The 15,732-nt window shown below is 36.8% G+C and overlaps 1 protein-coding gene across 1 annotated transcript in view; it reads left to right on the forward strand.

The window, feature by feature from the left end:
• The first annotated feature begins 275 nt into the window (after positions 1-275).
• Positions 276-15,732, forward strand: part of LOC139145289 (uncharacterized) — a 46,011-nt gene continuing 30,554 nt past the window's right edge. The window contains exons 1-2 of the mRNA XM_070716337.1: positions 276-322; positions 15,116-15,261. Of these exons, the coding sequence (XP_070572438.1) occupies positions 15,138-15,261 (124 nt within the window). The 5' untranslated portion in view covers positions 276-322; positions 15,116-15,137. The remainder of the gene's footprint in view (positions 323-15,115; positions 15,262-15,732) is intronic.

The following is a 15,732-nucleotide window of genomic DNA, read 5'->3' on the forward strand; positions in this document are numbered from 1 at the left end:
AATCTAGGACGTTGTGGTTAATTTTCCTTACCATCCCCTTCATCATATCTTTGTAACCATCACCATCATCAGCGGCTGAAGCAGCATGTGTAGCTCCATCTTTATTTTCCATGGCCCCACCTTGAACGCTATTGTTAATGAGGCTAAAACTTGATCAGGTCTGAACGGAACTGATCAACAGACTTTTTATACAACGCATCTCATAGTTGCCTCTTACCTGACTCGCAACACAAAGCTGCCCACTGTTTCGCCGTTGATGGCGCATTTCGTGCGATAACTATTCAAGCGCAGGTCCAGCAGGAGAGAAGACATATTCATAAAGGTGAGCTCCTAATTTTTCGTGCTCATGAAAAAGATCAAAAATTTTGTACCCGATGAATCCACATTGTGCTAATGAAACTTAGAAGTAGCTCTTCAGAGCAAACCATTTGTGAAAACGACAACAGGGTTGTGTTATAGTGTCGTTGATGTAACTACAATTACCATAACCAAATTTATTGTCTTGGACTTTGCCCAAGTCCGCCATTTTTGTTGTCACAGTGAAGACATTGTACGGATACATTAATAATATTTGGTTACGATATACTTTGCTCAGTATTTTAAATGTTACCAAGCCTTCTTGGCGTGTACGGGGCGTCGTGTATCCAATAATTAACTTGCACATTACAATACATTTTGCATGGGCACATTGCCAAATAACATGAATAACTATGATTTCCGTCACACGTTATGGTATACGTTGTACACGTCACACATTCATCAGTATACGTAGAAATTAAAGCTTCCTGAATATACAGTCAGTGGGTGCACTTAGTGAAAATAATGCATAACGTAGGAAATGTAATTCGAAAAAAAAATGTCGAAATGTACATACTCTGCAGCCTGAACAAGTTAATTTGCACCAAGTGTCCCGTGCATTTGATACTTGCATTGCTAACAAAGACTGATTACTAGGTACATTTAAATGGCATGTTAAATATTGCGGTCGACTTTACACTCTCTCACGACCTCCAGTTCCCTACGTAGAAAGGTCAGCTTCGTGGTAAGTGATTATGCTTTGTATATTGTGGCTTAACGACATGGCCTAGCCAGAGATATAGCTATGTGATAGCGAAGCATGTTGTTAGGGCAGATCATCGTTGGAAAGAAAGTACTAGCTGCCAAGCGAAACGGGGGCTGTATATGTAAGCGAGTTCAGGATTTCTCTGAAAAACGGCCTTCCAAATTATATAATAATAATAATAATAAGAAGAAGAAGAAGAAGAAGAAGAAGAAGAAGAAGAAGAAGAAGATTTTTGATTTTTCAAATAAACGTTTATTACTAAAAAATAGCCTCCTGTACAGACAAGTACATATCAAAACAATTCAAATTTGAGACAAAAGCAAAAATGAAATCTGACAAATGCTTTATGGCAAATGATGGTCAATTACTGAAAATACTAAACAAAATTGGACTGTAAAAAATCAGCAAAAACTGCAAAAGGCTATGATACTGATGCTGGAGCGAGACGGAGAGAACTGGTGAAAAGGCAAACAGGTAGCTATATCACTTGCAACATGGGGAAGGAAACCAATTAAATCTGAAAAAAAGCACAATTTTGTTAATGACAAAAGGCAAGATGCGAGGTGCATGAAAAATCTCCACTGAATAGGAGAAAGCGAAACAAACATCCGAAACAAGAAAAAGTGACAGAAATTTGCGAGGAAATAGGACAGGAACACCTTACATCTTGCAGAAAAAAGCCACCTAACCGCCAATGAGAAGGGGTATATTGAGAAAACTTTTCGTTGGCATGTACATGCTTACGAAGAATCCTCCCAACTGACCACCCCCTTCCATTCCGTGAGGAGTACGGTGCCCAGGACGAGAAAGGATTTGGCAAAAGGGAAAGTGTGCTTAGAGGTGAAAGCATTTTCTTTACAACAAAATTGAATCAATAGTAAAAGTTCCATCAATGTCTACAGAAGCAATGACGTTATTAATACACCAAATGTTTTTGAAAGCACTTATGTTTGAATTGAGCGTGAAGTAATTATATTCTTCTAAAATGCGAGCACAAACTCGCCTTTTAAAAACAGAAACAAGCATATTACTGATTGAAGGATCATGACCATTAATTGCATTTCGTCTTGTTACATGAATTGCAATTTTAGCTGTCGTAAAAAGGAAATTTAAAAGCGCAAAAGTATTCTTGTCCATGTATGATTTATCAAAGGGTGGGCCTAAAACAAACCACCAGAATAAAATCTTGCATTCCTGACCAAGAAAAAGGTGACAGAGTTTACGAAGGAGAATGAACAAGGGAGAAAGACGAGGGCATTCTAAAAATATGTGTAAAAGGTCATCTTTGGCACTACAGAAAATACAATCAGAGGATGAGCTATACCAGAAGGAACATAAACGAGCCAGTTGCGTACGCACCGTGGAGAAGACGCCATTGAAGATCTCCTTCTTTTTGGGAATTGGACTGAGATAACAAGAAGTGAAAAAGGTTTGATATTTTCCGAAAGTGAAAGCAGATCTCTCCAAACTGTATCTTGACGTTTATTGTTCCTATGAAAATTTGACATAATCAAGAATTTATAAATTTATACAAGGGACAATTCAAAATAATATGGTCATCAGTGCCTTTACAAATAAGTTCGAAAGAGTACGAAGGACGATGACAAGAATGAACGTCATCCAAATCAACTTCCTCTTCAAAATAACTTTGGATTTTGTTTTTCCAATCACCGGGAATAGAGTCGACCAACGTCTTGACAGTATTTGTTAAAATTCTATCCGAATGAATAGAAACAATGTTTTTAAAATGGCTTGGGGAGCGCCAAGATTTTTGGAAAGGGTCAAAAAGATCTCCAACTTTTGTAATGCCAGCATTGATAAAGTGATTAACAAGAGTACTATCAAGAGGGTTTGTAAAACTAACACAATCGTTGAAAAAAAGGGCTTCATGGAAGATATCTTTGATTGAAAGGGGTCCACCTTTTCTCAGGAAAATACATGACTTCCAGACTCTCAAAAGTTCAAGATAAAAATTAGGAAGATAATCTGGAACAGACTGATAATTCACTGTAAAAAGTTGAGAGGTGTGTACTGCGGCATTTTGTAATACGACGCGTTTTGTAATAACTTACGCAAAATGTAATAAGGGTATCAGCATTTTGTAATAAAATGGTCTACGCATTTTGTAATAAGGGTATCAGCATTTTGTAATAAAATATTGTTTACGCGATTTGTAACAAGGGTATCAGCGTTTTGTAATAAATCGCGTTTTGTAACATTAGTCAACGCATTTTGTAATAATATAAACATCCGCTGACATTGTATGTATTTCAAAATGCTTTGTGGTTTCTGAATACGTAAAAATGTAATAGCATATAATGATGTCGATATTATATCTCACTACCAAGGCTAGGTTATCATAATAACGCCATATAAGGGGGTCTGAGTTGACAGTCAAAATGCAATTGAAGACAGAATGAGATTTATTGTATGCGATTTATAATCGAGAAAACAAACCGAGAAAGTTTTAGTAGATTTTACATACAGTACTGTACTTTGAAAAGACAATACACTGCAGACCTTTCTGCATTTTTTTCTCTTCAATGTTACTGTTGGTGGATGGAAAGAGGAAGGCTAGGAGATGACATGCAGAGCTCAGAATATGATAAAAGACAGCGACATCATCAACATTGACTGTGTTGTGTTCTAAGACCTAATTTTATTATACTAATGATGTACATGCCACAAAACCCACCTTATCCGGAAATGGTTCCCTTGTGACATTTTGAGGGTTTCAGTCTGATTATTAGGGCGTTGCTACATTATTTTTACTTTTTTTACTAAAGAGAAACAATAAATATTGTTTTTGGTGACAATAAAATTGTGTATTCTTATGTTTTTGCATGTATATTGGATGAAGTATGCAAAACTCGAAGAATCAAATTCTGAGTTTTGCAAAATGATTGTACTGTTAGTGTACACTGTGATTTGAACGAAGCTTTTATTAGGTTCATAAAAATGATGTTACAAACATTTTGCTGAAACCATCAGTTGTAGACAACAGAATCTAATATACATTTAGACATAATTGAGAAATGGGAAGTGATAAATTCTTCAGAATGTCGTCAGAAAGAGAAGCAATAGGTGAAAATCATTGTAAATTTAGAATACTGGTTGCCATTTTGAATATTTAATGAGGTCATGTGACCAGTATTTGCATATTTTTGGGGCAATCGTAATACTAGAATTCCAAAAATATCTTGTAATTGAGGACAAAGTTTGATAAATTCAATAGTCAGATGATATAAAATAGGATACCTTGACCTGTCTGACCCCTATTCAAGGGCGCTGTGTGTAATTCTTGACTTATGAGTGAAGACAAGAAAATCTGTGTAAGGTTTATCATAATGTATAAAGTTTACATCAAAGTCCATGGTAATGGGACTCTAAAATGTGATTATGCATTGGGATGTGATAAAATATCGATTATCTTTTACTGGAAAATTGGAAAACATGTCAAAATGATGATACATTTATATTGTTGGCGGCCATTTTGAATACCTAATTAGGTCACATGACCAGTATTAGCATATTTTGGGACAAGTGTGTTATTGTCATTCAAAATATACATATTTACTGTGGGAAATATTTCATAATATTAGGCGCTGGATGTTATGTTACATTATGCTTTGACTGACCTAACACTTATACAGAGCCTTTGTTTACATTACACTTAGCAGGTCAAAATGATACAAAATATCCGTGTTTTTTCAAAATTTTTGTCACAATTTCATTGCAGTCCATGCTGACGTGATAGAAAACAGGGTTGGTGATGAAAAATGATGAATTAATGAGGAATTCCTATGAAAATAAAGAAATATGTTGAAAAAATACAATATTTATGTATTGGCCGCCATTTTGAATACTTAATGAGGTCATGTAACCATAATTTGCATACTTTTGGAACAAAGTATTGTATGATGATTCCAAAATTATAATGGTATGGGGACAGTCTTTGTTAATTTAAGAAGTCAGACGTCATGCTAGATGGTACTTCCAAATGTCAACTCCACCCCAGGGCCTTGGTATGGGGTGCAAAGGGTTAAAGTGGAAAATAAACGTACAAAAGGTTGCAATAGTCTAAGCAACTTCTACATGTATGATATGTGTTTCTCTAAAGTTGATTGTCGATAATTTACGGTAATAAGATGGGAGGGGCACGTTAATATGTCAATGCTGACAGCTGATATTTATCAAAATATACTGAAATAAACACTGACGTGAAGCAGTCAATTAAAATACTGAATGATAATTTATTTTAATCATCCCATAGACAAGGACAAAATAAAGCTCTATCGACAGACCAGCCACTTTTCCTTGTATGTAAAAGGTGACAATTCATATCTACTGAGCCATGGTTTTGTTTTCTCAGATCTATTTCTTTCCCGTTGTGTTCCTCCTTTGAATCCACGCTATCGCCCAATGGTAAAATTTGTCTAGCCAACGACCTAGGATAAGCTGCCCTGCAATACTATGATTAAGCTACATTTGATTCGCTATCCTACTGGTTATACCTGCCAAATATCTGCCATTATCATTAAATGATAACAGCCATAGAAAGATTGACAGACAGACAGACAGACAGACAGACAGACAGACAGACAGACAGACAGACAGACAGACAGATAGATATATAGATATGCATACTCAGGAACTCTTTCCTCCCTCCCTCCCTTCCTCCCTCCCTACCCACATAGATGCAGACATACATACATACATACATACATACATACTCAACAGGTCATATATACTTCCGCTTTAGTAGCTAAACAAGTCAAATCACTAAAACATCAGATTATTCTGACTATTTTAGTTTAGTTTAGTTTAGTTTAGTTTAGTTTTAGTTTTGTTTACTTTAGATTACTTCAGTATAGTTAAGGTTATTACGAAAATAACGCAAAGAGTGTATAAAGACACATACATGTAGTCATTAGCGCGCGTTTAGCGCGTCGGGCGATGCGTTGCACAAATGTCTGAGTGCTTACTTTGCGGTTTTTTTCTTAGAAATTATTATCGTACATCTCCTTTTTTATCAAGAATATATGCACCCGTCGTTTCCGATGCATTATTCCATACACTTTAGAGGCATATTCTGCATCGCCCTCTCAACTGGGTAAGCGCCATCTTTGTTTACATCGCGCGCTCATCGAACATTCGATGTACGAACCGAGCAGCAATGTCGTGCCATATTTGTACAGTGCAGTCTTGGTGAACTTTCGTTATTACCTCATAATATTTTTCACCTCTCAACAATCGTAATACATTTACTTCTGTTTCTTTAACCAGAAGTTATATAAAGTAAAGTACGGAGTTTCAATATGGAGCATCAATGACGCACTGTTTATCATCAAATATAAAGGGGTTATTGCATGTCCGTTACGTGCCCGTTTTTACAGAAGCTCGATTCTATTATTTGCGAAGGCAGATGTATAATAATTTATTTATGTTATTATATTTTATTACACCTCGCGTATTATTCAGGTACTGTGATTGGCTGAGCTTTACTCACGTGATATAGAACAAAAAGTGATAGAACATGGCTAAGGTGATATAGCCCTGTCACGTGCGCTGATATAGCCCTGTCGCGTGCAGTGATATAGCCCGCTACCACGTTCTGGAATACCGCGCGTCCTTTCTGCGCGTACCACATCATCGTGTACATTTGCTTGGAATTTTCTGTAAAGCAGTGGGTTTTGAAAAGGTACAAGAAATTAGGTGGACCTGATGTAGAGGACATTTAGTACATTAATGATTAAAGAGAAAAGCTTTAACAACACTGTCTTTGTTTTCATAGATGTTAATTTAGGTTAACCTTCAACTTTATGTAGCATTACGATCGAGCAACAAATAGAACGCTTCACTGTGGCGAGTCTCGATCGACACTTAACTGCATTCTAAGCAAAGTTTCAAAACAACAGTGTTTGTTCGGTGTAATAAAATTAATAACACACGCTAGCACGGGCAAGATCACGATTTTTTGCCTGCCCTCGGGCTGGTGCTCATGACGGTAATATTGATGATACTCTCGCCTTCGGCTACGGCATCATCAATATTACCGTCATAAGCACCATCCCTTGGGCGGGCAACAAGTAGTGATCTTGCCCTTGCTGGCGTGTGTTATTATTTAATTATTACACCTCACTCATTCAGCGTGCACTGCCATTGGTTAAACACGACTCACGTGACATGTAAAAGAACGTGATGATGCCCTCTGCGAACTTGATGATGCCCTCTGCATTTGATATTACATGGATGACGTCATTTACTTACTGCGCATCCTTTCTGCGCAAAACAAATTGTCGTTCGCTTGTTGTACTTTGCAGTCGGCAACTTATGGCTGCGAAACGTCATGCAGAGCTGTCACCGGCACAGTTAGATGATATTTTGATGCAAGTAAACAGCAAACGAACGAAAATGGCAACAAGGAATGTAATTTCTGTATTCAACGACTATGCAAGCAACAAATTTGGATACGCCACCGAGGAGATCGGCAAACTTTAGTGGCAACCCTAGACTCGGCACTGACAACATTTTACGCTGAGGTCTGGACTCAGAAGGCGAACTGTACTCGAAGAAGTCTTTGTGTTTTTGTTTCTTTGCATGTTTGCTTGTTAGGTGTAATAAAAATAATAACACATGAGAGCCAGGGCAATATTACGATTTTTTGCCTGCCCTCGGGCTTGTGGTCATGATCGAAATACTGATGATGCCCTTGCCTATGGCTCGGGCATCATCAGTATTCGATCATGACCACCATCCCTTGGCAGGCAATAAATCGTGATATTGCCCTCGCTCTCATGTGTTATTATTTAATTATTTTATCTGAGTATCTACCTGTTGATTGCTTGTTGTCTGCAATACATCAGAAAGAATGTCGTTATCCTATATTTAATAAATCAACTGACTGTGTATACCAATGATTCTCTCAAATATATGATAATAAACTAGTCAAAATCTAGTAGTTACCTGCCTCAGATGATCAGTTGGAACAAATACTGATTGACAGCTATCTAAAATTAAGTCTGTCTAATTTGAAATGGAAGTCAGGGAGCGATCAAATTTTGTACTTACTTAACGAGTAAACACACTCTTTGTAATACCATTTCAAAGTCAATAAAATATCTGTTAATGCTTTAAAACTGGGGAAAGTTTTTAAAATTATTACAAAATGCGTTAACAGTTATTACAAAGTGCGAATTATTACAAAATGCTGATACCCTTGTTACATTTTGCGTAGACAATTTTTTATTACAAAATGCTGATACCCTTGTTACAAAACGCGTAGACTGGTTTATTACAAAATACTGCAGACGTTATTACAAAATGCGTCAGTTATTACAAAATGCTGATACCCCTTATTACATTTTGCGTAAGTTATTACAAAACACGTCAGTATTACAAAATGCCGCAGCACAAGGTGTACTTGAGATTACCAACATTCCGAAAATAAAAATCAGCAAACAAAAATGAAGGATGATCCAGACCTGAATACAAGTATCTTTGAAGATAATTTAATCTGAAAGCTTTCACACGTGAAGAGAGATCGATGAGATTTTGCCCTCCTAACTTCAATGGAGCAAAAATTGTACGACTTGGCAACCAATGTTTTCCTTGCCAGAAGAAATCAAGAAATTTGTGCTGAATTTCATCAATGATAAAAGCAGGAGGACAGAGGCAAATTAAACGGTGAAAGAGTTTAGTTGCAGCAAGTTGATTAATAACGATAACACGGCCTTGGAATGACATAGCAGGAGCATATCTATTCCACCAAGATAACTTATTGTCAATCTTTGTAACACACTCACTCCAGTTTTTTGAAAAATACTCGTTACTGTTACCCAAATAAGTACCAAGGACTTTGAGACCAATACTATTCCAAAGAATTTCAAGCGGATGATCAGCACGCCCACGCCATGAGCCGACCCAAAGACCTTGGGACTTACGATAGTTAATTTTTGCATTACTGGCATGTTCATAGACAGAAAACCAATATTTAAACCTCAAAAAATCAGTATCACAAGTTACAAGAGTATTAACGTCATCAGCATAAGCTGAAAGTTTACATTTACGATCACTTGAATTTGGAATCATAACACCTTGAATACTGTCATCTTGTCTTATTCTGTGTAAAAGAGGTTCAATAACAATTGCATACAGCTGCCCTGATAATGAGCAACCTTGCCTGATACCACGGGAAAATTGAACTGGAACAGTAAGGGAACTGTTAACACGAACAAGACTATCAGTTTGAGTATACAGAAGTTTAATAAAATTGATGAAATTTTCACCAAACCCGAACGCATGCAGAGTTTGAAAAAGATAATGATGACTGACACGATCAAAAGCTTTTTCCTGATCTAAAGAAAGAATACCAAGAGGAAGATCCATGTCATTATGAAAATGAATGCAATCCCTAATTAAATGAATATTGTCAAAAATCTGTCTGCCTGGAACAGTATAACTTTGATCTACATGAATGATATCTTGTAAAACTTGCTTTAAGCGAAGCGATAAAGCTTTAGTGAAAATTTTATAATCAGAGCAAAGCAAACTGATAGGTCTCCAGTTCTTAAGAAGGGAGTTATCACCTTGTTTCGGAAGGAGTGTGATAACAGCTCTACGACAGGACGTTGGAAGAAGGCCATTGGAAATTGACTTTGAAAAACCTGGTGAAAATCGTTCCCCAATAGAGACCAGAATTTTTTATAAAATTCACAAGGAATGCCATCAACACCAGGTGTTTTACCATTCGCAATGTTCTTGAGTGCAAAGGTGTACTCATCAAGACTAATGGGTTCATCAAGTTGCGTAACTTTGTCAGCAGGTAATTGAGGGAGATCATGAAACAAAGTATTTTGTGCTTCGGGCGAAACAGGCTCAGCAGTAAATAGGTTTTAAAAAACTGGCGAGTAAGTTGACGAATTTCTCTCTGATTTTCAGTAATTGTATGATCTTCACGTTGGAGATGAGTAATTGATTTACGACAGCCTTTGTATTTTTCAAGAGAAAAGAAAAACTGTGAATTAGTATCAGAATCATTGAGCTGTTGAAAACGAGAACGAATAACTGCACCTCTGGTATCAAGTTTCTGAAAACTGTCTAAAAGGTCTTTTTGCTGATGATATCTTGTTTCCAGAGAAGGCTGAGTATGAATCAATGTTTCCAAAGTACGAATTTCCTCAATAAGCTTTTGTTTTGAACGTTTAAAGTGATGAACTCGTTCAGCGCTGTACTGCTGACTCAATTCTTTAATCTTTTGTTTTCCTATATCCCACCAAGACTGAAGAGAAGAAAACCTATCCTTCTCATTACGCCAACCTTCCCAGAATTCCTTATTAAAGTACAGTAATTTTCATCGTTAAGAAGACTGGTATTGAGACACCAAACTGGATTTTTGTTGACACTCGAATTCATAGTTAAAACAAGAGAAACAAGAGAGTGATCAGATAAATCAGTAGGAGAGTCAATAGACACAGATTTAATTTTCGAAGTCAACCTCTTGTTGATGAAGAAAGTATCAATGCGACTTTTTTGCTCTCCTCTCTGCCACGTAAAATTTTGAGCCTGCTTATGAAAAGAACGCCAGGCATCAGAAGCTTACAGCGATGAACAAGAGAAGAAAAAACTTGCGAAGACTTTAAATGTGGTTCAATATGAGACGACCTATCTAAATCAGGAACAAGAGTACAATTAAAGTCGCCCCCTATGACAATATTTTCATTATCAAGATCAAAATCAAGGAGAAATTTACGAAGACTTTCAAAGAAAATACAACGATCATCTCCACTTGAAGGAGCATAAATATTAAGCAAATGAAAGGAAGTGTCATCCATTTTAATATGCAAATGAAGTAGACGACCCTGGACGACACTTTTTACAGAAACAACATCAATATTTTTGTTTCGTGGAAACAGCACTGCAACCCCAGCAGAATTACTAGTACCATGTGAGAAATAAATAGGCGCGCGCCAAACTACTTGCCACTGCGCCTGATTAGCCACTGTAGAATGGGTTTCTTGTAAAAAATAAAAATCAGCAAAATGATTGGACTTCAACGAAGACAAAATGTTATACCGTTTCAAAGAATCACGGCAACCATTTACGTTCCAAGAAATGAAACTTGCCATCACTAGACAAGCAAAAACAAGAACGATTTTACTTCCCATGTTTCGTAATAGCCAAGCTTTTACATTGTCTAACATGTTGTTGTAACTTTGCCACAAGTTTATGGATACGAACTTTTTGTTGACTAGTGACAATATCTGACCTGCGTAAGTTAGCAAATGATTTTATGAGAACCTTAAAATCTGAGCAGTAATCTTTACATTTTTCTATCATATTTTTAGAGCCTTTAATGTCTTCTAAAAACTCAAGCAAATTAGACGGCTTGATTTGTAGCTTTTCTTGAAATTCTGATAAGTCAGACATTTCAGACGCAACAGACTCATTGTCATGATCAGACATTTGCTGAGAACATCAAAGGAGTTTGATGTTTTCACTCCTGACCAAATAAGCTGATTTTGAGAAGCTTTTCTTGGAGACTGTGACTGAGAAATAAACAAATCCTGAGACTCATTAACATTGATATCTGAAAAAGGAGTCTCGGGAAACTCAAGTGATTGAGACTCAATAAGTGAAGATGATGACGAAGAAGGGGGGTCGAATGATAAAACGGGAGTAGAGGGGAGGGGAGCGGAGAATACGAAGGCGAAGCAGGGTTCGTACCCTGTCTTCATCGGCATGGACGTTAACATTTTTGTCTTTCTTTTGAGCGTCAGTGGGTTGACTGTTTTTACTGGTGAGAGGTCTTTGATCAACAGAATTTTCATCAACAGATGTGACTTTGTGGGCGGACTCTGATTGTGCCTCATTGTTTTCGACAAAGCGAGTTGACGTTGAGGCGTTACTTGAAGTTGAGGTGTTAATTTCTGTAGTATTGATATGCTGATTGACACCTTCATTTGCATTTGCTTCACTTTCGACAACATCCATTAAACCTGAGTTTTCATCCACACCATTATTGTCTTTTTGAACATTTTCAGTGTCATTATCGTTGTTTTCTGAAGATCTATAGTTTGGACAACGTTTACGGATATGACCTTTTAGTCCACAATGAAAACAACGCAGTTCATCAATAGAAACGTAAACGGAATAAAAACGATCATCATATTTGATTTGAATTACACCACTGATGTTCTCATTGTGTAACAAAACATGAACTTGTCGTCTAAACGACTTCACATGCTTCAGCGAAGCATTTTTACAACCAAGAGGGATTGCTCTTAGGTGACCAACAACTCTACCAAGTTTCCATAAATGTTCCTCCAAAACTTCATCAGGAATGAACGGAGGAACATTTGACAGAATTAATTTTGAGGCCGGTTTCACCATGTGTTCCACATCAACTAATTCATCAAACAAAGCAAACTTGGACTCAACAATACTTTCAACATTACCGAGTGTTGCTAAGAACACAACCACGGACTTATTCATTCTAGATGCAGCAATAACATTTTCACTTCCGACTTTCTTTGCAATCTCTTCAACATAGCTTTCAACAGGGACACCTTCAATATTAGTACACCTGACAGCATGCTTGCGTGTCAGATTCCGAAATGGCTTGTCTCCCGGGCGGCCATATTGCCGACCACGGGTTAACAAATGACAAAAAATAAAATCGAAGGAAATCCACCTAATCGAAGATGAAACCGGACCGGAGACAAGACCCAAAAGAACTTAACACTACTCACAACATAAACTGATGACAATTGACGAAGGATGGCACTTCTCACAGGTAGAAAAACAAAACAAGTAGGAGCCCTTCTTCTGTACGTCTATCCAATATGGCGGAAGAAGAAGAAGAAGAAGAAGAAGAAGATTTTTGATTTTCAAATAAACGTTTATTACTAAAAAATAGCCTCCTGTACAGACAAGTACATATCAAAACAATTCAAATTTTGAGACAAAAAGCAAAAATGAAATCTGACAAATGCTTTATGGCAAATGATGGTCAATTACTGAAAATACTAAACAAAATTGGACTGTAAAAAAATCAGCAAAAACTGCAAAATGGCTATGATACTGATGCTGGAGCGAGACGGAGAGAACTGGTGAAAAGGCAAACAGGTAGCTATATCACTTGCAACATGGGGAAGGAAACCAATTAAATCTGAAAAAAGCACAATTTTGTTAATGACAAAAGGCAAGATGCGAGGTGCATGAAAAATCTCCACTGAATAGGAGAAAGCGAAACAAACATCCGAAACAAGAAAAAGTGACAGAAATTTGCGAGGAAAAAAAAACAGGAACACCTTACATCTTGAAGAAAAAAGCCACCTAACCGCCAATGAGAAGGGGTATATTGAGAAAACTTTTCGTTGGCATGTACATGCTTACGAAGAATCCTCCCAACTGACCACCCCCTTCCATTCCGTGAGGAGTACGGTGCCCAGGACGAGAAAGGATTTGGCAAAAGGGAAAGTGTGCTTAGAGGTGAAAGCATTTTCTTTACAACAAAATTGAATCAATAGTAAAAGTTCCATCAATGTCTACAGAAGCAATGACGTTATTAATACACCAAATGTTTTTGAAAGCACTTATGTTTGAATTGAGCGTGAAGTAATTATATTCTTCTAAAATGCGAGCACAAACTCGCCTTTTAAAAACAGAAACAAGCATATTACTGATTGAAGGATCATGACCATTAATTGCATTTCGTCTTGTTACATGAATTGCAATTTTAGCTGTCGTAAAAAGGAAATTTAAAAGCGCAAAAGTATTCTTGTCCATGTATGATTTATCAAAGGGTGGGCCTAAAACAAACCACCAGAATAAAATCTTGCATTCCTGACCAAGAAAAAGGTGACAGAGTTTACGAAGGAGAATAAACAAGGGAGAAAGACGAGGGCATTCTAAAAATATGTGTAAAAGGTCATCTTTGGCACTACAGAAAATACAATCAGAGGATGAGCTATAGCCAGAATGGAACATAAACGAGCCAGTTGCGTACGCACCGTGGAGAAGACGCCATTGAAGATCTCCTTCTTTTTTGGGAATTGGACTGAGATAACAAGAAGTGAAAAAAGGTTTGATATTTTCCGAAAGTGAAAGCAGATCTCTCCAAACTGTATCTTGACGTTTATTGTTCCTGTGAAAATTTGACATAATCAAGAATTTATAATGCTACCCTTTTCAAATTTAAACGTCGTGGCGGAAGAAGAAGAAGAAGAAGAAGAAGAAGAAGAAGAAGAATGAGTGAATGAAGGTAACTACTACTACTACTACTACTACGTGGATGATTTTGTAGTACTAATAAACTTGATTGAACAGGCATATTTTCTTCAAAGGTCATAATGTATACAGACTTTCAAAATTCCTAAACGTTACTTCATAGTTGAGAAAAGAGCATACCCACACGTAACATATTTACCACACTCAATGATATAATGAACTTCATCATGTACCAGACTTACAAAAGTTACAAAATGTCTCATCAAATAGAATTTCAGGACTGATCTTATCACCATATCTATTTGAAGATTATGATCAGAAATACGCAATTTACTTTCCAGCTTCCTGTCACTTACATTCTTGATATCCATCGAGCAACCTTCAAAAGAAAAGCATGTTTTAAAATTGTCTGTACGTATGCACGTATGAGAACCCTAATGCAATCTAACCTTGTTCATTCGAAGTAGTTTTTCTTAAAAGTGGAATAATCTCACTTCAACAAACAATTACTTACTGTAGTGTATTGCCTGCCAAATTTCGTAAACACTGGCTTGTTAAAGCCCCACTCAATTATCAGATTTATCGTATATAAATATTATTTACTTGACAAAATATTCATTGGAAAACAAAAGAATGACAAACTGTTAATGGGCTGTTGACACGTTCGCTAATGCGAGAACCTGGGATTGAGAAGGGCGCCTTTTGAGAAATATGCCTTGAGATCATGATGTTTGTAATATAAGTATTATTATGGGAAGGACTCTTACATAACGTTGCTTACATGTTTATGCGGTTTTCCATTACACCTATTGCCTCTTTCAGGTTTTAAATAATAGCTCACAGGATGGATGGCAAAAAAGATTCAGACTATAAGTTTCGTTTTAAAGATAGTGGAAAGGACTGGGAAGAAGAAAAACAGAAACTCTGGCGGTCTTTGAAGGAAAAACTTGCGAAAGAAATTACTCCAGGTATGGTATTATACATCGCATCCTTTTCTATGTTTGTGGGATTATAAGACAGGGAAATATGTTGAAAGACCAAAGAGAATAAATAGAGCAAAGAAAACATACAGCAATAGCTGATATGGGCAATCTTTATTGCGTTTCGATATTCTACACGAACAGAACATGGACACAGCATTTTAATTTTGTAGGTTGAGATTATACACTGATGTTTTTTATAACGTGTCTAGCGTAAATGACACATATGTAGCAGTTGTACCATATTTATCCTTGACCACCATTTTGCACACGCATGCCAATGCTTGTTTATCAATCTAGGTAAGAAGGGGTAGGTCCAACAACTACCTTACTCCGTAAGAGTCACATTTTTCACACAAGTAGTCCCTTCTATTCCCCGTGTTATGTACTAATCTGAGAACCCTGTATTTCTGCTTTGATCAACATGTTTATTATCTTCTACATTCTGAAAAAAACATA

This window comes from Ptychodera flava, chromosome 12 (assembly GCF_041260155.1).
Source record: "Ptychodera flava strain L36383 chromosome 12, AS_Pfla_20210202, whole genome shotgun sequence".
In the NCBI taxonomy this organism is placed as follows: domain Eukaryota; kingdom Metazoa; phylum Hemichordata; class Enteropneusta; family Ptychoderidae; genus Ptychodera; species Ptychodera flava.